This window comes from Bufo bufo, chromosome 7 (genome assembly GCF_905171765.1).
Source record: "Bufo bufo chromosome 7, aBufBuf1.1, whole genome shotgun sequence".
NCBI lineage: Eukaryota > Metazoa > Chordata > Amphibia > Anura > Bufonidae > Bufo > Bufo bufo.
Window position 1 is genome coordinate 82,865,461 of NC_053395.1, and position 24,225 is coordinate 82,889,685.

A 24,225-nucleotide genomic window follows, 5' to 3' on the forward strand; every position below is an offset into this window, starting at 1 on the left:
GAATGGAGCTTTACAGGGGGGTAATCAATGACAGGGGGGTAATCAGGGAGTCTATATGGGGTGATCACCACAGTCATTGATCACGCCCCTGTAAGGCTTCATTCAGACGTCCGGATGCGTTTTGCGGATCCGATCCATCTATCAGTGCATCCGTAAAAATCATGCGGACATCTGAATGGAGCTTTACAGGGGGGTAATCAATGACAGGGGGGTGATCAGGGAGTCTATATGGGGTGATCACCACAGTCATTGATCATGCCCCTGTAAGGCTTCATTCAGACGTCCGGATGCGTTTTGCGGATCCGATCCATCTATCAGTGCATCCGTAAAAATCATGCGGACATCTGAATGGAGCTTTACAGGGGGGTAATCAATGACAGGGGGGTGATCACCACAGTCATTGATCATGCCCCTGTAAGGCTTCATTCAGACGACCGGATGCGTTTTGCGGATCCGATCCATGTATCAGTGCATCCGTAAAAATCATGCGGACATCTGAATGGAGCTTTACAGGGGGGTAATCAATGACAGGGGGGTAATCAATGACAGGGGGGTGATCAGGGAGTCTATATGGGGTGATCACCACAGTCATTGATCACGCCCCTGTAAGGCTTCATTCAGACGTCCGGATGCGTTTTGCGGATCCGATCCATCTATCAGTGGATCCGTAAAAATCATGCGGACGTCTGAATGGAGCTTTACAGGGGGTTGATCAATGACAGGGGGGTAATCAATGACAGGGGGGTGATCAGGGAGTCTATATGGGGTGATCAGGGTGATTAGGGGTGATCAGGGGCTAATAAGGGGTTAATAAGTGACGGGGGGGGGGGTGTAGTGTAGTGTAGTGGTGCTTGGTGCTACTTTACTGAGCTACCTGTGTCCTCTGGTGGTCGATCTAAACAAAGGGGACCACCAGAGGACCAGGTAGCAGGTATATTAGACGCTGTTATCAAAACAGCGTCTAATATACCTGTTAGGGGTTAAAAAAAACACATCTCCAGCCTGCCAGCGAACGATCGCCGCTGGCAGGCTGGAGATCAACTCTCTTACCTTCCGTTCCTGTGAGCGCGCGCGCCTGTGTGCGCGCGTTCACAGGAAGTCTCGCGAGATGACGCGTATATGCGTGACTGTGCGCAGCGCTGCCACCTCCGGAACGCGATCCTGCGTTAGGCGGTCCGGAGGTGGTTAAGGGCACAGTGGCCTTGAAAATTCTTAAATGAAAGTTTGGAACAACCAGGGCTGACCGCCCCACCAAACTAAATAATAAAACAATGGTCACTCTGGCTAAGCTCCAAAGATCCTGAGCTCCAATGTTTCTGGGAGAAACTTCCAGAAGGTAAAATTACTCAAGCCAGCAAAGGAGGCAATATGGACAATCACAATACATTAGTAAGTGCCTTTGTCTACATGATAAATGTAATTTGCTGAAGTGAGACAATGCCTTTAATGAAAACCAAATGTTCACCCTCCTACAAGACAATGGCCCTAAGCACACAGCCAAGACAACACAGGAGAGGCTTAGGAACAACTCTGTGAATGTCTTAGAGTAGCCCAGCCAGAGCTCTGACTTGAACCAAATCAAACATCTTTAGTGAGACCTGAAAATGGCTGTCCACCGACGCCCCTATCCAACCTGACAGAGATTGAGAAGATCTGCAGAAAAGAACGACATAGAATCCCCAAATCCAAGTGTGCAAACCTTGTAGCATCATACCCAAGAAGACTGGAGGCTGTAATCGCTGCCAAAGGTACTTCAACTAAGTCCCGAGTAAAGGGTCTGAATACTTATGTCAATGCAAGATTTTAGTTTTTCTTTTTCAGTAAATCAGAAAAGATTTCAAACATTTCGTTTTCACTTTGTCATTATGGGGTATTGAGTGCAGAATGATGGGAAAACCGTGGGATTTTAAAATTTTTTGCACGAGGCCGCAACATAAAATGTGAAAAAAGGTAAGGATCTGAAGACTTTCTGAATGCACTGTATCTAAAGCTCCATCATATTATGACAACTGCTCAATAAGATGTGAAAGTTTGGTGCATGCTGGATCTCCATAAAAAAAGAATAAAAATGCCTCCCCATGGTCTACCAGAATGGATATGAGCGTGAAGTACAAATGAGTCATAACAGTGATCTTACGAAAGTGCGGGAGATTTACGTTTAAAGGAAAACTGGCTTAGTTGCCCATAGTAACAATCAGATTCCACCTTTCATTTTCCAAAGGAGTTCTGAAAAATGTGAAATCTGATTGGTTGCTATGGGCAACTAAGCTAATTTTCCTTTACACCAGTTTTGATAAATCTCCCCCTGTGAGTTTGAACATACTTATCTAAAGTTCTGCTGTCATCTTGGTACTCAGGAAGCACACTGAGATCTGGTGGTGAGGCTTTCATAATATTCATGTTTAGCGGCAACGCTTCCCCATTGGATCCCACAATTTCTAGTCCAGTAATGCCAAGGTAATGCAGGTCTCCCCATGTCATAGTGAAATTTAATTGTAGGCCTAAAACAATGACATTAATAATTAGATAATATTTTAGTCAGATAGGGGCAATCAGACAAAACATGGAAACGTAAGGCAAGGCCAAGATTTGCTTAAGCAACATCTAATCACTTAAATTAAGTACCCAAACATTTTCTGTGATGCCAGGAGACCAGGGATAGGGACATGTTATCTGCTGCACTAGTTCTATAGTCATTAGTTCTGAATATGAGACTGCGCTGCCTGTCGCTCGTGCCCTGCTCTGTATTGAGAGTGTATATATTAGTTGTGGTTCCCACACTAGCTGGAGGCACTGGGTGAGACCCACAAGTCTATATAGGATTCTCCATTACACATTTCACTTGCAAAAATTCTATAATAAGGCTTGTTTTTTTTTTTTTTTTATCGACAATCGTGCAGCGTGCCACACAAAAATCGTGCACTAGGTCGCGGTCTATCGCAGGCCCTCTCCATAAGAGAAGGGCCCCCCACAAACCATTCCCTATCCCTCTGGGGCCGAAGCTCCTGCAAGGAACTGGGACAAACGACAACCCTCAGCTGAAGCCAAGGGTACGCCCATCTATGCTCCCAGGCTTTCGCCTAGGCTGCCACCCAAGGCGTCAGCCAGGAGCTTCAACAAGGTCTGGACTCTCCCCGAAGGGAGAGCCCACGGGGTTTGAGAGGGGGGTGAGGAACCAATATGGCCACACACACCCCCCTTAGACCTCGGGGGGGGGGGGGGGGTACCCATAAGGGCGCCACAACCATGAAATTCCTAGTGACAAACAACATGTAAAGTGCACACAGTGAACACAAAAAATAAATAAAGTGAATGTGTGCCGTTACGGCCCGGACATTCGACCGGAATTATAAAAATTCCTCATCTTGTCAAGGCCGAAGCCGAGCAAAGAGAGGTGTGTGCTAAAATTGTGAGAAAGAAAGTGCTGTGCCAATGTGCCATCTCTCAGTGGGATTCCACCCCCAGTGAGTTCCGGCACCCCAGGGTCACCACTCCTGGGGCACTTGCACTTTGGGCTTTCAACACAACTCGACCTAATGGCATCGATCCAGCAACCCGGGCCACCTCGCACAGGACATTTCTGCCCTAATGCTGTACACCCTTCGTGGGCCACTGTGTGGTTCTCTGCTCTCCTCTAATCCCATGGCTCAGCCTATTGCGGCCTTCCTCCATGGGCAGAGTTCAGTCCAGGAGCGAACAGATACTACACTTGATCTTAGCCAAAAGGCCGAGAAGCGCTTGTTTTCCCACTGCAGTGTTGTAGGAAGTGAGAAAACAGGTTGGTGGCCTAACAATGTAGGGAGAAAGTGCCTTAATCGGCATGATGAGACTTATAGGCCAAACATGCTCCTCTGGAATTCTGGGAAGAAAGAGATGCGAATGAGCTCTTAACATGCTCTGACTCTAATGCCACCAGATGTACTGGTTCATTCACAATCTTAGGTCTACTAGTAGATCGTAATCTACTAATTATCCACTGTTAACTTAGGGCCCTTTTACTCAGGCTGATAATCAGGCCCATTATTGGCAACAAACATTTACACAAATGCTCATTCTGAATAATTGGCATGTACTGTATATGTGTTTATGATTATCCGTCAAACGAGCCAGCTTGTCTGCTGATTGAATCTGCATGAAAAGGCACGCTGGTTGGCAGCACAGCATGCACTTTCCAGCACACTGTAGAAAGGCCTTTACGAAGAGTGCCAATCAGTTTTATCATGTGGTGCTCGCTATGGTCCAGAATCGGGTAAATATATACAGGTCAATGATTGTGAATGGAAACTGGTCATTCCTGATCACTGCTCTGTGTAGTAACCTGACAAACGGGCAAATAAACTTATGTATGGTCAACCAGTAGTCATTTGTGGCTGAAACTACCCCATGTAAAGAGCCCTTAATATAAATTACCACAATAGGTACACTTCTATAATATATTGACAAGCTGAGCACTTCTTTGGGGGAATAAAATGAAATTACATACTAAATTACATTTAAAAGGTTCTTCTGAAGCCAATGACTAAAAGTAAGTAGTTAGAATGGGAGCAAATTTAGAAGGCGGTTAATCTTTGACCAAAATTGTCACGACTTTTCTGAGAAACTACACCACTAGATCCCAGCCTTAGACTACCGAACTGCAAAATAAGATGACCCATCAACTATGGCAGGGTATAGTAAATGGATTCTGAGAAGAAAACAAAGACAGTATGAGCATACCAGAATACTATGGACTTATAGTAACAAATATACTTACATTGACCGGTATAAACTCCTGGTACAGTAGTGGAAAGATTCGCAGAGGCAGATGCTATGGTTTTCTGATCAGACGCCTATAAAGACAAGAAAGGAGTTGATAAAAACTAATATGTCTCCCTTTTTGATGTATATGGAGAAGGTTGTAAACACAAAACATGTCCTACTAAAAAAGTTAAGGAAAAAAAATCACCATAGACGTGATGAAAACCAGAGATACTGATAGGATCCATGACAGACAGGATGTTATGAACTGTGTGAAAGAGACATTATAATTAGCTTATGCCTCTCATTGACCAGGGTTGCGAACCATCCACTAAATTCCTGGACAGTCTGTAAAAAAGGAACTTTTTTTTCCAGTGCTTGTGAAATATATATATATATGTCCATGATTATGATGATGATTACAATCACAATAATGGGCCACACTATCTGTATACCGAACCATAGACATGCATTATTTATAATCTTTATCATTCATTGTGGTTTCCAAACTGTCTGTATGATAAGGTGATAAGTTGTCATTCTCGAATAACCGCTTTAAGAAGAGAAATTATTTGAACAAAGAAATCTGGCGGAATCTTTTCTTTGGTCTGATGAGTTAAAAATTAAACATTTTTATTGTAACTGGAATATAATCATGAAACACAGAAAAAAATAACCCATTGATGTCTATCTTGGTTCTGTGAGGATGCTTCGCTTGTGACACTTGATTTGGCAGAATTAAAGATGGGCATGGATACCGGCGTTCTGCAGCCCATCGGATTAGTGCTTAGTTCACCATAACAAATACAATGACAATACAGTGCTGCATCAGATGTAAAGCTAAAAAAAAAAAAGGGCTCATTCAAGAAGCATCCCAGATGGCAACCTCATGAATAAAAGCTCTTATGATAGTAAAGGGTGGCTACTTCTAATAAATATTAAAGGGGTTGTCTCACTTCAGCAAATGGCATTTATCATGTAGAGAAAGTTACTAATGTATTGTGATTGCCCATATTGCCTCCTTTGCTGGCTTGATACATTTTTCCATCACATCATACACTGCTCGTTTCCAGGAGTTACGACCACCCTGCAATCCAGGCGTAGTGGTCGTGCTTGCGCACTATAGGAAAAAGCGCTGGCCTATGTGCACACACGCAGACCCTGCCACCAGAGAGGCCATCACTTTCTCTGATAGTGTGCAGGCACGACCACCGCTTTACATGATAAATGCCACTTGCTGAAGTGAGACAATCCCTTTAAGATTTAATATTTTGTGGCCACTCCACAATGATAAAACAGATATGAGTAGCTGCGGCCAAACTTTTAGTAGGAGCGAAATATATTGAGTCTCTGTACTAAAAAATCATTAGAAAATTGCAAATGCATGTTTCTTCCTACATTATTTAAAACATGTCTTGAGATACAGCTGCTTCTTTCACCCCAACTACATCTGAAACAAAAAGACAGCTGGCATGCGCTGGTACAAGCGCACAACTATATGAGGGGCATTTGCATATCAAAAAGATGAACAACTTGGCAACCGTATACTGTAACATCTAAAGCTCTGACTATAAAGCTCATGCTATAAAAACCTCATTGAGGAAAAAAAAAATCAAACATTAAATGGGCACAATACTTCAGATACATATCATGTGAAAAGGCATGGTAAAGTACAAATACAGGGCAAAAAAATATACAGTCCATTATGATTGAAAACCTACAATAGAATATCGATGTGCCAACTGACACATCATTTCGCTCAATATCAACATAGAAGCCAAAGAAAAAAATTGAATATTTTTGTTCATTTCGACACCCTCAAACTGATTGCGATTTGTGAGCATAATGTATATTTTCTTAGTGTAGTAGCATATCTATTACAAAAATCACATTAACTGGAGAACGGCAGTACACTTTCCTGGTGAATTCCCTTTTCAGTTGCGGATCCATTGATTGCAGGAGAGAATTGCTTTAGGGCCCCTGAACACGGATATATAGAGGTAGGTGAACACACAAGATCCGCACGAATTGCTGTGCGTTTCTGCAACATATTTGCACCTAAATCCGCAATGTCAAGCAGCGTTTTGTTGTGCGGATTTGATGCGGTTTTGCAGCAGATTTCAATGGAAGGGTGACAAGGGTGAAATCCGAAGCTAAAACCGCAAACATACGGTAATTGACAAGCTATTTATTTTGAAATTAGCATGGCCATTTCTGCACAGAAAAAATCTACAGTGACATTGGTGTGATTTCATACCCTCTGCTGGTACTGTCCTATGCTGCGGTTTTTCTGCACGTAATTCCTGCGGAAAAAAATGCACATATTCCGCAACGTGTGCAGGTGGCCTTAGGGTGCTGCCGCACGTTCAGGGTTGTTTAGGGCTCATGCAAACAACCGTATGTATTTTGCGGTACACAAAAAACGGATATGCAAAAAATACGGATGATGTCCGTGTGCATTCTGTATTTTGCCAAACGGAACAGCTGGCCCCTAATAGAACAGTCCTATCCTTGTCCGAAATGCGGACAATAATAGGACAAGTTTTAAAAAATTTTTGCTGACTAGAAATACAGACATATGGAAACTAAATGCACACGGAGTAACTTCCATTTATTTTTTGAGGACCCATTGAAATGAATGATTCCGCATATGGTCCGCACAAAAATACATTCATTACTCTTACCGGAAATCAGTTTTCCATGAGCCCATGACAGCACCTGTAAGAGATCCTCCTCCTTTCGGACAGGAAAAAGGAACTTCCCAGATCTTTAAATAGGGTCCCTCCATACTCCATTCCTTGCAACAAGATTCTGAGGACAATTTCTCTGAGGGGTAAGAGACCGGGGCGTCCCCCTGGGCCTCTAACACCTTTCTGAGGACCATCCATTTTCTGAATACAGTGAAACTTAACATACGATACATAAAAAAGCATCTTAAATATATGACTGTCAGCATATACTTTTAACACTATATATATATATATATATATATATATATATATATATACACTGCTCAAAAAAATAAAGGGAACACTTAAACAACACAATGTAACTCCAAGTCAATCAAACTGTCCACTTAGGAAGCAACACTGAGTGACAATCAATTTCACATGCTGATGTGCAAATGGGATAGACAACAGGTGGAAATTATAGGCAATTAGCAAGACACCCCCAATAAAGGAGTGGTTCTGCAGGTGGTGACCACAGACCACTTCTCAGTTCCTATGCTTCCTGGTTGATGTTTTGGTCACTTTTGAATGCTGGCGGTGCTTTCACTCTAGTGGTAGCATGAGACGGAGTCTACAACCCACACAAGTGGCTCAGGTAGTGCAGCTTATCCAGGATGGCACATCAATGCGGCTGTGGCAAGAAGGTTTGCTGTGTCTGTCAGCGTAGTGTCCAGAGCATGGAGGCGCTACCAGGAGACAGGCCAGTACATCAGGAGACGTGGAGGAGGCCGTAGGAAGGCAACAACCCAGCAGCAGGGCCGCTACCTCCGCCTTTGTGCAAGGAGGAACAGGAGGAGCACTGCCAGAGCCCTGCAAAATGACCTCAAGCAGGCCACAAATGTGCATGTGTCTGCTCAAACGGTCAGAAACAGACTCCATGAGGGTGATATGAGGGCCCGACGTCCACAGGTGGGGGTTGTGCTTATAGCCCAACACCGTGCAGGACGTTTGGCATTTGCCAGAGAACACCAAGATTGGCAAATTCGCCACTGGCGCCCTGTGCTCTTCACAGATGAAAGCAGGTTCACACTGAGCACATGTGACAGACGTGACAGAGTCTGGAGACGTCGTGGAGAACGTTCTGCTGCCTGCAACATCCTCCAGCATGACCGGTTTGGCATTGGGTCAGTAATGGTGTGGGGTGGCATTTCTTTGGAGGGCCGCACAGCCCTCCATGTGCTCGCCAGAGGTAGCCTGACTGCCATTAGGTACCGAGATGAGACCCCTTGTGAGACCATATGCTGGTGCGGTTGGCCCTGGGTTCCTCCTAATGCAAGACAATGCTAGACCTCATGTGGCTGGAGTGTGTCAGCAGTTCCTGCAAGACGAAGGCATTGATGCTATGGACTGGCCCGCCCGTTCCCCAAACCTGAATCCAATCGAGCACATCTGGGACATCATGTCTCGCTCTATCCACCAACGTCACGTTGCACCACAGACTGTCCAGGAGTTGGCAGATGCTTTAGTCCAGGTCTGGGAGGAGATCCCCCAGGAGACCGTCTGCCACCTCATCAGGAGCATGCACAGGCGTTGTAGGGAGGTCATACAGGCACGTGGAGGCCACTCACACACTACTGAGCCTCATTTTGACTTGTTTTAAGGACATTACTTTAAAGTTGGATCAGCCTGTAGTGTGTTTTTCCACTTTAATTTTGAGTGTGACTCCAAATCCAGACCTCAATGGGTTAAAAAATTTGATTTCCATTTTTTTATTTTTGTGTGATTTTGTTGTCAGCACATTCAACTATGTAAAGAACAAAGTATTTCAGAAAAATATTTAAGTAATTCAGATCTAGGATGTGTTATTTTTGTGTTCCCTTTATTTTTTTGAGCAGTGTATATATATATATATATATATATATATATATATATACACACACACACACACACACAATTTTTTATTTTTATATGGTTGGGAATAATGTAGGTGCTGTCATGGGCTCATGGAAAACAGATTACCGGTAAGAGTAATGAATGTATTTATGTATTTCCATTACGCCCCATGACAGCACCTGTGAGAGATTAGACTAGATAAATCTAGGGTGGGATTACTGCCTGCAAGACCTTTCTTCCAAAGGCCAAGCCCTGAGCAGAAGATAGATCCAATCTATAATGTTTATGAAACATGTTTGGAGAGCTCCAGGTAGCCGCTCTACAAATTTGATCAATGGTGGCACAGCCTTTTTCTGCCCAGGAAGCTGCTATAGCTCTTGTGGAGTGGGCCGAGAACCCTGTAGGAACGTGAAGATCTGCTGAAGAGTAGACTAGACTTATAGTTTATCCACCTGGCAATAGTACGGCTAGTAACTTTTAGACCCTTGCTTGGACCCTGGAATTGAACAAATAACTGAGGGGCTTTCCTCCACTCTTTTGTTAAGTAAGTCTAAGTATTTACACACACTTCTCCTTACATCTAGTGTATGGAACCTTTCCTCCCCAAAATTTTTGGGATCCTGGCAGAAGGAGGGCAAAATGATTTATTCAAACTGTGGAAATCGGAAACCACCTTAGGAAGAAAGGCAGGGTGCAGTTTCGAAACAATTCTATTTTCCAAGATCAATTTATAAGGAGGGGAAGCGGATAAGGCCGAAATCTCCCCTACCCGTCTGGCTGACGTAATAGCTACACAAAAGGCAGTCTTGTAAGACTTTGTAAGAGATTGAGTCTAAAGGTTCAAAAGGACTTTGTGTGAGCATGGAAAGGACGATATTTAAATCCCAGGGAGATGATCTGGGTTTAGAGGAGGATTTAATCTAATTGATGCCTTTATGAACCGTTTGATCCACGGATGAGTTGCCAAACTTCTGTCGAACAATACACTAAGGGCAGAGACCTAAACCTTTAATGTACTCGGTCTTAATTTCTTATTTAAGCTTTCCTGTAAGAAATTTAAAATCAGTGGGATCTCTGGTGGGGCTGACAGATCCAAATCCATTCCCGCAAACAGAATAAAGGTATTCCAAACTCTCAAATAAATGTCAGTGGTAACTTTTTTCCTACTGGCTAGTAGAGTCTCTATATCACGACCGGCGTGCCGATCACATACGCGACGCAAAGGGAGGGAAAAGGGAAGGCCCTGTCCAAGGGAGAGGGAAAGGTGGTGACCCCTAACTCACCTTGAGGCTGGCACCTGACTGCCCTGACGTCCCTAGACGGGTTTCTCACCCGTGCGCCGATCACGTGCCTAAACCCTTGCTTTCCCTAAGATGAGCCCTAAGTAGTGAATAGGGCGGTGGGGACACTAGTCCTCACCACTAACACTAAAGGAAAACACCAAGGAGAGGACAGACAATACAGACAAAACATATAATCCCAGGTGGGCGACAACAGCGGACAACAAAAGCCCAACAGGGATCCGGAGGGTAACGCTCTGCAACGACAACCGGGAATCACAGCTACACAGCTCCAGTGGGTCAGTATAGAAGTCCAGGCAGGAAGCTCTATATCTGGCAACCAGAAAATTGGGAGGGAGAATATAAAGAGGTTGGGAGTGACGGACAAGAAACAGCTGAGGAGAAGAAGCTACGGATCCCTGAGTGAGACAAAAAGGATTGCAAGGCAAACACAGAAAGCTATCATTAAGAAACAGCGCGATCTTTAGACATAGAGTGCGCAGCCATCCGCTGCGACTTCCTGACCCCGGGTATAACGGAGTCAGACGTGGCTCTTGACAACCTCGTGACACTCTACTACCTGATCTGACAAACCACTGGATTTAAGGAATTTTGACTTGGAAGCAACATCTCCCTTACAATCCTTCAGCCAAAGAGATCTTCTGGCAGAGTTTGATAATGCGGCCGCTCTGGCAGATAACCTTTGACCATAGCTTGCTGCATTCTCAAGTGCTGCATTTATAAGTGCATCTGAGATATTCAGGAGATACTAAGGAGGTAATCTATAGGTGGATACAATCTAAAAAAGTAAGATTTGTTTGTTTAAATTCTTTCCCCTCTTTAAAATGGCAGACCTGGTTTTGTGCAGGAATTGTTGTGCTTTTATTTCAGGTTCCACTCTTTGGAGGTTTGGATGCTGTCTGATCTGTAGACAGCTCTCCATAATGCAGCAGGAAATTGCATTTTTGAAATCTGAGATTTGTAAATTAATTTTTAAACAAACTCAGGCTGGGAATGTTGCAATGCAACTGCCACAGAGGCCCCCTAGAAATGGAAGATGGCTTACTGCAGGTTCTGGTAGACTGAGAGTTGTTGATAGAAGACATGTCCCACAGTCTGTGGCTCTCCATAATTCCTTTGCAGCACTTTCAGAGCGCAAGAGCAACATGGAGGATGGCTCAGGCACAGTGGGTGAGGAACAATCATCTCCCATGCCTAAAGTATGCAAGACTGCAGCCAAAGACAAAAAGGATAAGGTGAGGACTGATAGTAAGCAGCTGTTTGTGGGCGATTCTATCATAAGAGGTGTGAATTTTGAGGAAAATGGTTTTGTAAGATGTCTCCCTGGTGCTACTGCTAGCAGGGATAGACGACGTATCCTTAATATTGTGAGGCAAGCAAAGCAGTAAAGGGAAGTGGATGTTATTGTCCATCTTGGGACAAATGATCTGGCTTGCAATGAGGTTTCAAAGGTGAAGGAAGCTTTTCACACACTTGGAAATGATATACGGGAGGTTGCATCAACTGTTTCATTCTCTGCAGTTTTGCCTGTGCATAACCTTCAGCATGACAGGAAGATGCGCATTAAGGAATTCAATGTATGGCTTGGTGAATGGTGTCTGAACCAAGGGTTTGGCTTTGTGTCATGTTAGCTTTCATTGGAATGGAAAAGAACTGTACAAGAACGATGGTTTGCATCTTTCTCTCAAGGGAACGAATGTCCTCAAGAACAGTTCAAAGTATTTGCTAAGGAGCATTTAAACTAGTAAAGGGGGGCAAAAGAGTGATAATACAGCAGTCCGACTGCCCCCCGGAACAATGCCAGAAGATGCCAGTAGCACATAGGTTAACCCCTTCTCATCTGGGCCATTTGCCCCCTTCCTGACCAGGCCTAATTTTGAAAATCTGACATATCTCACTTTATGTGATAATAACTTTGGAACACTTTCACTTATCCAAGCCATTCAGAGATTGTTTTCTCGTGACACATTGTACTTCATGCTAGTCATAAATTTGAGTCAATATATTTCATCTTTATTTATGAAAAAATCCCAAATTTACAATAAATTTTGAAAAATTTGCTTTTAAAACAGAAAGTGATACCTCCTAAAATATTTATTACTTAACATTCCCCATATGTCTACTTTACGTCGGCATCATTTTGGAAATGTCATTTAAGATTTTTTTTTTTTAGGACGTTAGAAGGCTTAGAAGTTTAGAAGCAATTCTTAAAATTTTTAAGAAAATTGCCAAAACCCACTTTTTAAAGACCAGTTCAGGTCTGAAGTCACTTTGTGGGGCCTACATAGTGGATACCCCCATAAATGACCCCATTGTAGAAACTACACCCCTCAAGTTACTTAAAAACTATTTTACTAACTTTGTTAACCCTTTAGGCGTTCCACAAGAATTAAAGGAAAATGGAGATCAAATTTAAAAATTTCACTTTGGCCTCATGCACACGACCGTTGTGTGCATCCGTTGTTCCGTTTTCCGTGATTTTCTGCGGACCCATTGACTTTCAATGGGTCCGTTGAAAACTCGGGAAATGCCTGTCCTATTTTTTTGACGGACAACGGTTTACGGACCCATTCAAGTCAATGGGTCCGTGAAAAAACACGGATGCACACAAGATTGGCATCCGCGTCCTTGATCCGTGGCCGTTGGCAACTTTCACACAGACGGATCGCAGATCCGTCTGCATAAAAGCTTTTTCAGATATGAGTTTTCACTTCGAGTTTTCCCATAGTGATGGGGACGCTTCAAGTTAGAATATACTGAGAACTGTGTACATGACTGCCCCCTGCTGCCTGGCAGCACCCGATCTCTTACAGGGGGCTGTGATCCGCACAATTAACCCCTGCCGCACCTAAAGGGTTAATTGTGCGTATCATAGCCCCCTGTAAGAGATCAGGTGCTGCCAGGCAGGAGGGGGCAGAACCCCTCCCTCCCCAATATTATATTCATTGGTGGCCAGTGCGGCCTCCCCTCTCTCCCCCCCCCAGTTAAAATCACGTTCCGAATCCCCCATCATTGGTGGCCAGTGCGGCCTCCCCTCTCTCCCCCCCTTGTTAAAATCACGTTCTGAATCCCCCATCATTGGTGGCCAGTGCGGCCTCACATCTCCCCCCCCTAGTTAAAATCACGTTCCGAATCCCCCATCATTGATGGCCAGTGCGGCCTCACATCTCCCCCTCCCTAGTTAAAATCACGTTCCGAATTCCCCATCATTGGTGGCCTAGTTAAAATCACGTTCCCCCATCATTGGTGGCAGTGGAGAGTTCCGATCGGAGTCCCAGTTTAATCGCTGGGGCTCCGATCGGTAACCATGGCAACCAGGACGCTACTGCAGTACTGGTTGCCATGGTTACTTAGCAATTTTTAGAAGCATTATACTTACCTGCGAGCTGCGATGTCTGTGACCGGCCGGCGCTCCTCCTACTGGTAAGTGACAGGTCTGTGCTGTAAGCAATGCGCCGCACAGACCTTTCACTTACCAGTAGGAGGAGCGCCCAGATTCTGCAGTTTACAGAAACACCCCACATATAGTCATAAACTGCTGTATGGGCACACGGCAGGGCGCAAAAGAAAAGGAGCGCCACATGGTTTTTAGATGCCATATCCCATTTGAAGCCCCCCTGATGCACCCTTACAGTAGAAACTCCCAAGAAGTGACCCCATTTTGGAAACTAGGGGATAAGGTGCTAGTTTTATTGGTACTATTTTTGGGTACATATGATTTTCTGATCATTCATTATAACACTTTATGGGGCAAGGTGACCAAAAAAATTGGTTGTTTTAGCACCGTTTTTATTTATTTATTTTTACAGCGTTCACCTGAGGGGTTCGGTCAAGTGACATTTTTATAGAGCAGATCGTTACAGACGTGGCGATACCTAATATGTATACTTTTTCTTATTTATTTAAGTTTTACACAATAATAGCATTTTGGAAACAATAAAATTATGTTTTAATGTGATAGACAGGAAACAGGAAGAAACTGAGGAATGGAGTATGGAGGACCCCATTTACAGATCTGGGAATTTCCTGTTTCCTGTCCGGAAGGCGGAGGATCTCTCACAGGTGCTGTCATGGGGCATAATGGAAAACAGAACGGACACAGAAAGAAAAGACGTTTGTGTGCATGAGCCCTTAGTAGTACATTTTCTGTGGTCTCTGTTATACTGAGGCTTATATTAAACTCTTAGGGTCCATTCACACGTCCACAATTTGTGGAACGGAATTGCGGACCCATTCATTTCTATGGTCCGCAATTCCGTTCCCGAAAAAAAATATATAACATCTCCTATTCTTGTCCGCAATTGCGGACAAGAATAGGCACATTCTATAGTGTCCGCAAAATGCGGAACGCACATTGCTGCTGTCCATGTTTTGCGGATCCGCGGCTCCGTGGATCCGCAAAACACGTTGCGGACGTGTGAATGGAGCTTTATCCGTATGTTATTATTGTTTTTTCCTCGATTTATTTCTACACACCATGACTCCACATGTCCCTCACTTATATCTTCTCGGACTGTGGGCTTTAGACAGGGCTTTACATAAAGACAGAGCCCCCCCCCCCTCTGTGGTTTTGACGATCCTTTCTAAACAGACTGTAACCCTGTACGTTAACTGCCCAGTCATAGCTACTATCCAGCCATGTCTCAGTTATTCCCACTATGTCATAGTTCTCCTCACACATCACTAATTCCAGTTCCCCAGTTTTATTAGTCAGGCTTCTGGCATAAGTATACATACAAATGAGAGGTTTATGTATATTTTTTATTCTACCTTTCCTTATGAACTGATCTAGCCCCTCCTTCTATTCCTCCCCCAGTTCCACTACCTCGCCCCAATGTTTTATCTGCACTATCTTTCCCTCCAATAATGTAATTATCCTCCCCCAGTCACTAGTTTAAACACTCCTCCTTTTTTTAAAAAGACAATAGTATTTTAACACTAATTTACCTCCTTAATCTCCCACTGCCTCTCTGGTGTGGAATGTAGTACAGGTAGGATTTCAGAGAGTACCACATTTGAGATCCTTGTCTTAAGCTTGCGATCTACGGCAAGTCACTGAAATAATTTTTAAGGACTCGCTACCTACCTCTAACCTTGTCATTGGAGCCAATGTGCAGTATGACCACTGGGTCTTCACCAGCCCCTCCCAGTAACCTATCAACCCAATCCATGGTATGTCAAACTCGAATGCCAGGAAGACAACACACCGTTCAACAATCCGGGTCTTTGTGACAGATGGCCATATCTGAATCTACCACTACCAACACCTGTCTGGCCAGCCCTGGCATCTTGCTGCAGCAGTGCTACCCTGAAATGATATCCCCCTCATCTGAAAACTTGGTAAACTTGTTGGGGTGTGTCAGATCAGGGCTAGCCTCCTTGGCACTCTTCCTTCTACCCTGTCTTCTTAGTGTTACCCAGTTAGCTACCTAACTTTCCTGCTCCTCCATACTATTACCCTTCTCCTCATCTACCCCACTGAGAGTCTACTCAGTGCGCAGCAAACTCCTTTCCATATTGTCAAGGTGTCTCAGTGTTAAAATTTGCTCATTTACATCCAAGGTCTGAGCTTCCAAATGTGTAATTTGTTCACATTTTGCACAGCAACATGCACCCTAAAATGGCTCTTCATGGACTAAATACATTGCACAAGATGTCTTAAAGGGGTGTTACGGAATTTTGATATTGATAACCCATCCTCAGGATATGTCTTCAATATCAGATCGGCAGGGGTTCGACACCCGACACCCCCGCCGTGTGAGCACAGCCTTCCCTTCATTGTGTAATTACAAGCACTCCGATCCACTTCAATGGGACGGCTCCTTCCTATTCAAGTGTATACCACAGAGCCGTCCCATAGAAGTGAATGGGGCAGCTTGTAATTACAATGAAGGGAAGGCTGCACTCGCACGGACCATGGCCTTCTCTTCCACCAACTCAATCCTGAGGATAGGTCGTCCCAGAAAACCCCTTTAAGACAAAATACAATTGGGATCAAAACACACCCACAAGCTCCCACACTCGCATTTTCAGTTTGTTTATAAAGTTTCTTTATCCAATCCGCTGCAGATCAGTCTGCACATTTTTCCCCTCTATATTCAAAGGACAGAGCCGGCTTCAAAACTGGCAATTTAAGTCTTCTTGATTTGGTAACCAAAACACTCACTTTGTCAGTTGGTTTATAAAGCTCCTTTTTCCAATCTGCTGCAAAATAGTCTTTCGATTTTTTCCCCCCTCTGGATTCAAAAGACATACTGCATTATATTTTGTGGGCTAGTAGAATGCAACCTACAAGCAGATCTGTGGGGTCAATGTACAATATAAAGTATACTGCCATGCAGATCAGCATACAATAGGAATTCTTGTTGATAGCAATACATAAATGATGAATAGCGACAGATAGTATGAAGCCATCAAATATGGTTAGATGTACCTGAATCTGGGAGACAAATTTGGAGTCTAGACATGTCCTTTTCCACAAACACAATGGGGGAAATGTATCATACTGGTGTAAAGGAAAACTGGTTTAGTTGCCCATAGCAACCAATCAGATTCCACCTTTCATTTTCCAAAGAAGCTCTGAAAAATGAAAGGTGGAATCTTTTTGTTTGCTATGAGCAACTAAACTACTTTCCACCAGTTTTGATAAATCTACCCCAATGAGATTTTCCAACACGTTCTAAGACATAAATGTGTACTTTTCAGTAACGGCTGGTAGGTGCCCCTCCATGATCTGACTCTCGGCCCAAACATTCTGTCAGGTGAAAAGAAAATTCCAGCAGTGTATGGTTATTACCCACATTTCCCTTTCAGCTTTCGGGAAGATAAGGGACAAATGTCTTGCTGTGGGTAATACTGGAATATGTAAGGGTCTCTAAGAAACCATCAATGTGCAAAGAGCACTTCAGTCTTCCAGCAGCTGTGCTATGCCTTCAATGTGAGCCCTGCACCTGGTCACCATCAGCAAGGCCATCACATGCAGAGAAGCGGAAAGATATGTAGTGCACCATGGCTAACCGGAGCTCGGGGGAGCGCTTCACACAGCTGAAAGGCAGCAAGATGGAGACTTTTCACATTTTATTCCTGCAGAATCATACCCGTATATGAGATTTGTTCTATAACTTGTTCATCACTTGTAGAACATTGTTCTGGATTCTCAAAGGGGTTATCCCATGAGTAAAGTAAAAACTGAAAATCAGACATCATATAGTACAAGACAGTCTCTTTCTAATAAAGCTAGAACCAGCCCTGTACCTCACATGGATCCAGAGCTGCAATTGCTCTGCTAGATTTATATCAAGCTGGCAGCTGGTGGTAGCTGAAGGATGGAACTGAGCATGTGTGTCAGGCTACTTCTACAGTAGCGTTTTCAATTACGCTATTGAGATCAGTCATAGGATCTCAATAGCGGAAGAATGCGCTTCAGTTTTGTCCCCATTCATTGTCAATGGGGACAAAACTGAACTGAACAAAACGGAGTGCTCCAAAATGCATTCCATTCCGTTTGGTTGCGTCCCCGGCGCAGACAGAATAACGCTGCAAGCAGAGTTTTTCTGTCCGCGATGTGGTGTGGAGTGAGACGGATCTGTCCTGATGCACAATGCAGGTCAATAGGGACGGATCCGTTTTCTCTGACACAATAGAAAATGGATCCGTCCCCCATTGACTTTCAATGGTGTTCTTGACGGATCAGTCATGGTTATAGAAGACATACTACAACCGGATCATGACTAATGCATGCAGTTGTATTATGGTAATGGAAGCGTTTTTGCAGATTCATGACAGATCCGCAAAAAATGCTAATGTGAAAGTAGCCTCAGCCTCACTGAGCTGGACAGAGAATTTAGAAAAAGGGCAAACAGCAGGGGGCATTATACAGATTCCAGTGAATAACTCGATACTAAATTTTAAATTACATGCAGTTACAAAAGTATTCAGATCCAGGTGCTGGTGTGAAAAACGTTGAATATTTTTCATGGGACCAACATGAAAAATGAATATTTTTCACAAACCACGAAGCTCACAACTTCCCATTTTATTTTTTGCAGCCATTTATAACACATTATTCAGTATAACTTTGTATGTCATTCATTTACATTCCTGCTCTATGTCTAAGAGTCCAGTGGGTGGTCTTATTCAGGGATTGACCGCCTTCCCTGTTTGTCTGTGCAAACGGAGGTGGCCCCTTTTGTGCCGTCAGTTCCCGGGCCCCTCTTCTATTACCAAAGATGATTACCAGCTTTCTCAAGAGCAAACTCTGCTACTGTATTCCAAGACCCCCCTTCTGATGACTGGTCATGGGACTTGTAGGGGAAGATGAAGGAAGGACCCAATGTTCACCTGATAGCAGGGGGAGGATCTCAGACTACCACAGCACACTGTGTAGAGCGTAGTCTGGGAAACAACAATGACCCAAAGGAGGGCGGCAGCAGGGGTCGAGTCGAGGGGGAACGCGTGGGAACGGCGTTCCTGCACTTTTTTCATGGCAGGAACGCCGTTCCCTTTCAGGGCAAAAGGACCAGGAGGAAGCGGTGAAGGCTTTGTACTCACCGCCGCCTTCCTGGTCCTCGGCTGTCGGCTGTGAGGGGTGCCATGTCGGCTGTGAGGGGGGGGGGCTGATGAGAGGCACTGACGGGGGGGGCTGATGAGAGGCACTGACGGGGGGGGGGGGGCTGATGAGAGGCACTGACGGGGGGGGGCTGATGAGAGGCACTGACGGGGAGGGGGGGGCTGATGAGAGGCACTGACAGGGGGGGGGCTGATGAGAGGCACTGACGGGGGGGGGCTAATGAGAGGCACTGACGGGGGGGGCTGATGAGAGGCACTGACGGGGGGGGGGCGGATGAGAGGCACTGACGGGGGGGGCTGATGAGAGGCACTGACGGGGGGGGGGGCTGATGAGAGGCACTGACGGGGGGGGGCTGATGAGAGGCACTGACGGGGGGGGGGCTGATGAGAGGCACTGACGGGGGGGGGCTGATGAGAGGCACTGACAGGGGGGGGGGCTGATGAGAGGCACTGACGGGGGGGGGGGGGGGGGCGGGCTGATGAGAGGCACTGACGGGGGGTGAGTTCCCACACTTTTTTTCCCAGGACTTGACCCCTGGGCGGCAGGTACCGTCACTAAGCAGTCTACAGCTACTGTTACATTTCTATGTATAACCAGATTGCCGCTTTTAAAATAATTGTTGCCCAATAGATTTTGCAGCTGATAATTAAGATGATTGATTCCCCTGAAAACATGTGCACTATATAAAACAAGAGAAGATAAATGGATCCAGAAACTTTGGGGTTACAGCGTAATTAAAAAGGCGGAAATCCAACGTGTCTGATCTAATATTCCCTCCCACCGACATATACTGATAGGCAAGAGGGTCTGACATTAGCTTGCTATGTATCCAGCCGAAATCTGCAGCATTTGCTGAGAATACTGCAATGACTAGGACTGGCATACCTGAATCACTCAGGATATCAGCTTGATACCTCTTCTATATTGTTTTTCTGTGACCTGTTATCTATGCTCCTTCTCATGGAACGTACCGCACTGCGTAATACGCTTTACAAATAAAGGCGAAAACAAATGATTATCTTGAACTTGGTCTGATTGGGGGTCATAATCCAATTGCAGAAGCCCAGGAGTCTTTGGCAGCAGCACAGACAGCAACAGTCGTTTTATCCTGACAAATGCATTTACATAGTCAGAAATTTCATACACATTTTAATACTGGATGCTTCAATATTTGAGGTTGCAAGTAAAATAAAATTGTGGATATTACAGTAGATCATGGAAATTGTCCTGTTTACCAGCACAAGGAAATTAACATCTGAAATACTAACGTAAATGGCCTCTGTGTTTCAGATAATGGCGAGATTTTATACTCAATCTTATCGGCTTCCAATCAGTATTTGTCAGGGGGAAAAACCTTGTCCCGTTCTAAAAGTAATTATTTGTAGCATTAGCCTGATGTGTGTCACTGACATGGGGTTGGCGACTGTAAGCACGTTATTATTTTCTAGTTTGGTTTCAAGCACGTTCCGTTCTCATCAGATCTCATATTGCAGAAAACTATTTGTATTATACCATTACCTGCAGTTTTTCACCGGAGCCGGCCTGTGTAAAAGGTCTTTCCTCCTCGCCACTGTCTGCTGTTCTTGGGCGCGTTTTGACTATTTCTTCATCCATCTGAAGATCTGTGCTCTCAAAATCCTCATCAAATGTTTCATCATACACAGAAATCGCCTGCAGTATGTCATCGTCAGTTGTGAACAAAATTGTATCCCCAAACTGTTCTGCAGCTGAAAAAATAAATGGAGCAAAAAATAATGCAAAATATACCAGGAAACCATGTACTTTTACAGTAATCACTGGGCAAACCTTGCAGCGCACGTGCACGCGATGCAAGCGACGTGAGTTCGATGAGACTTGTGACGCTGCCCTCCCTCTGCCCATGACTTGCAAGTTTCAAGTTATGCATAGAAAAGAAACCTGGCAGTCATGGGCAAGAGGCAGGTTGGGCCCCAAGTCTCCTTGGACTTATCTCTTTCATAGTGCTGGCGCGTACTGTGAGTTTGGCCCTGCCGGGACGGTAAAAGTACTGAATGCCAACCCTGAAGAGAAAGTGGGTCTGTCACTATACTATGCTACCTTCAGGGACAGAGGTGACAGGTTTCCTTTAAGCCTCTTAGTCAGACCACAATGTGACCAGAGAAGTGACTCAGTGAAAGCATCACACATTACACTAACCAATTCATTGCTACTCTGTGGGCATCTTTATTTAGGCCTATCAAGAGCTGTCAAACTGAACTCAATTCTACATCTACTATTATCCTGAGGACTACCCTTCGGATAACATATTTCCCTCACTGCAGCAGTAAACGAATAATGGTTTACCTATCTATATAGAAGGTGTTATCATTTTTGTTGACTGTACACTGTTTAGTTTCTGCCATTGGCATAATGCAGCTCCGCTCCCTTTCCAGCTCTGTGAACTGATGATTTGTGGTGGAGCTACACAAAACGGCTGATCAGTGGGGGTTCCGGGTGTTGGACTTGAATGATCTGATACAGATGACCTATCCTGAGGACAGATCGTTATCTGTAGCCCGAACAACCCAATTCATTTTCAATGACATAGTACCGACAAAATCAAAAATAAAAACTGGCAAAAAGTTTAAAAAAAATTGTTTTATATTAAATACTGAGTTTACTAAACACTGAGCCAGCCACACAGATTAGATGAATGTTGGATGAACCTGACAATTTCCACGGGACCAGTGGACCATCTAAAAGTACGGAGCCCTTCCAACTCTCCCCAAACGGCAGATGACAGGGGTCCGACAGATGATTTTCAACTGTCCAATAGTTTTGTTTATTGGGAGATAAGTCACTTTCTCCCCCTCTTCCTACCGAGAAGATATCCTTGTTCAGCTGAGCCAAGCAAGCATGTATGAATGGATAGCCACCAATCAGATTCCACCTTCACCTCCATCATTTTTCAGAGTAGCTTTAGAAAATAAAGGTGGAAGCTGTTTGGTTACTATGGGCAACTAAGCCAGTTTTCCGTTACATCGGTTTTGATACATCTCCTCCATTGTCTGTTTTAACAGACAATAAAACTTTACAATAAAATGAAACTAGATAAAATAAAAAATGACTAAAGAAATATTTTAAATTAGATTTTGCATTTACTAATTAATGGTGTAACTCTATGTTAAAATGTATAGTCCTAAAAATAAAGCTAAATGCAAGAAAGAGTGGAGGAGTCTTAAAATATGTGAGGAACATAATGGGAACAGTTCAATAATAAGTAATAATAAGTTTTTTTTTATATTCATAGGTCATTTAAAGAATATAGGAAGGAAATTAAGGAATATCTACTCACATCCAGTTAGTGTACCAGAAGCCTTGGCTATTTCTCCTTTAAAAACTACTGCCTGGTCTAAAACAATTTCAATGTCCCTTACACCGCGGAATGAATGTATTCTTGATTTGTTATAATTCCAAATTCTGATCATTGCCACTTTACAGGGGGATGTAAAGTCTAAGTAAATAAAGTGTATCTTTCCAGGAGTGAATGGGGCAAGCCAAACATGCATGTCATCTTGAGTCTTGTTCACGCCATCGATGAGATTTGTTACCACTCTAGGATCTTTGCCATATGCTGGCAAGATATTTATGTTTGGGGGATCTGATTCAATCTTTGCGATCTGCACAGGGTTTCCAGTAGAGGAAAACAGTTCTATTCCATTAAGCCCAACATAGTGTCTGTCACCCCAAGTGGAAGTAATTTTGATACACAAATGTTGACCATATGGCAAAACTGGGATCTCAAAGTCACTTCCATCATTTTCTACCATGCTGAGATCGGCCAATTTAGGCATTTCATGCACATATTCCTTTTTAACAGTTATATTTTGTTTTCCAATCTTTTGCTGATGCAAAAATTCATCCAAAATATCTCCTTCAAAATTCATATTAGAGATCCGACCTCTATGCGACTGATTAAATTTTAGTAAAGATGTCCATGACTCCATCAAGTTATTTTCTTGTTCATTGCTCCACCTTTGCCTTGTTTTAATGCTTCCTTGACTACCTAAAAATGAAAGTCATCATTAGAAAACTGTGTTCTCACATTTGTACTTGGTTCGTCACTTTACATCATGGTTAGTTAATTTACAACATTTACTGATCACTGGGGGCTCCTGCTGCTGAATCTACAACAATCAACTGATCACAGTATTACAGGCATTGGATGTAGACCCACTGTGCCAACCAACCGGTTTGGCTTTGGGCTAGTCCTAAGGGTGTAATCCTGGCAGTCTCCTGGTTTTCACCCTTTAACCCTCTACACGGGCCTTCGCTGCAGTGGAGCAACCAGGCCATACCTCTTGGAATGGGGAAAGTGTCTTTAATACCTAGGGACAGCCAGCCATAGTCTGGGGAAGAATTAGGACATGCATGCACTGGCCAAGAAGCACTCACATGCCCTACAGGCAGAGAAACCAGGCTGAAGGTGGAGGCACAAACAAGAAAAAACTGGTGACTGGGCCCACTGTTGGTGAGGTAGATGAGACACAGCTGGACCAGGCCACTAGCTAGAACGGGGGGAGGGGGGGGGGAGTAAGACAGCGCCTATGCCTGCTCGGGAGAGGGAGGCAGTGGCGGGCATGGGCTGCAATACAAACAACAGTGTGTCCTCATATTTTTAGATAGGTAACAAAAATAAGGTTGTATTGGGTAGCTCCCCAGAAATGTACAGTGGCTGCACAGTCAAGTGCACTGGCCTGTCCCTGTACCTAGTGAGTCAAAATAACCAAATAATAAAGGAAGGAAAGAAATAGGCTGGTTCTCTAGATTGCACAGAATTATTGGATCATTTAAGCCCCCAATGGGTATCACAAATCACCTAAAACCCATTAAACAATACTACAATCTACCACAGGGCCCTCGGGGTATTGGACTGCTGCCACCCTGTTTACTTGCTCCGAAATGAAATTAGTGGTTGTATATTGCAAAGGCTGCAGCGCTACAACCATTGGTAACAATTTCATATCGGTTTGTGATGGTGACCTTTGGCTTTCTTTCGGTGGAGTCAGATGATGGGTTCATGCCTGACAATGTGCTG

The 24,225-nt window shown here is 44.1% G+C and overlaps 1 protein-coding gene and 1 pseudogene across 2 annotated transcripts in view; both read right to left on the reverse strand.

Annotated features, from left to right (window-relative positions):
• Nucleotides 1-24,225, reverse strand: part of LOC121008919 (katanin interacting protein) — a 311,559-nt gene that overhangs the window by 156,004 nt on the left and 131,330 nt on the right. For both annotated transcript variants that reach the window (XM_040441686.1, XM_040441685.1), the window contains 4 exons: nt 22,483-23,193; nt 20,688-20,896; nt 4,754-4,829; nt 2,324-2,501 (listed from right to left, as the gene is read on the reverse strand). In XM_040441686.1, coding sequence (XP_040297620.1) covers nt 2,324-2,501; nt 4,754-4,829; nt 20,688-20,896; nt 22,483-23,193 — 1,174 coding nt within the window. The remainder of the gene's footprint in view (nt 1-2,323; nt 2,502-4,753; nt 4,830-20,687; nt 20,897-22,482; nt 23,194-24,225) is intronic.
• Nucleotides 3,675-3,739, reverse strand: LOC121009086 (annotated as a pseudogene).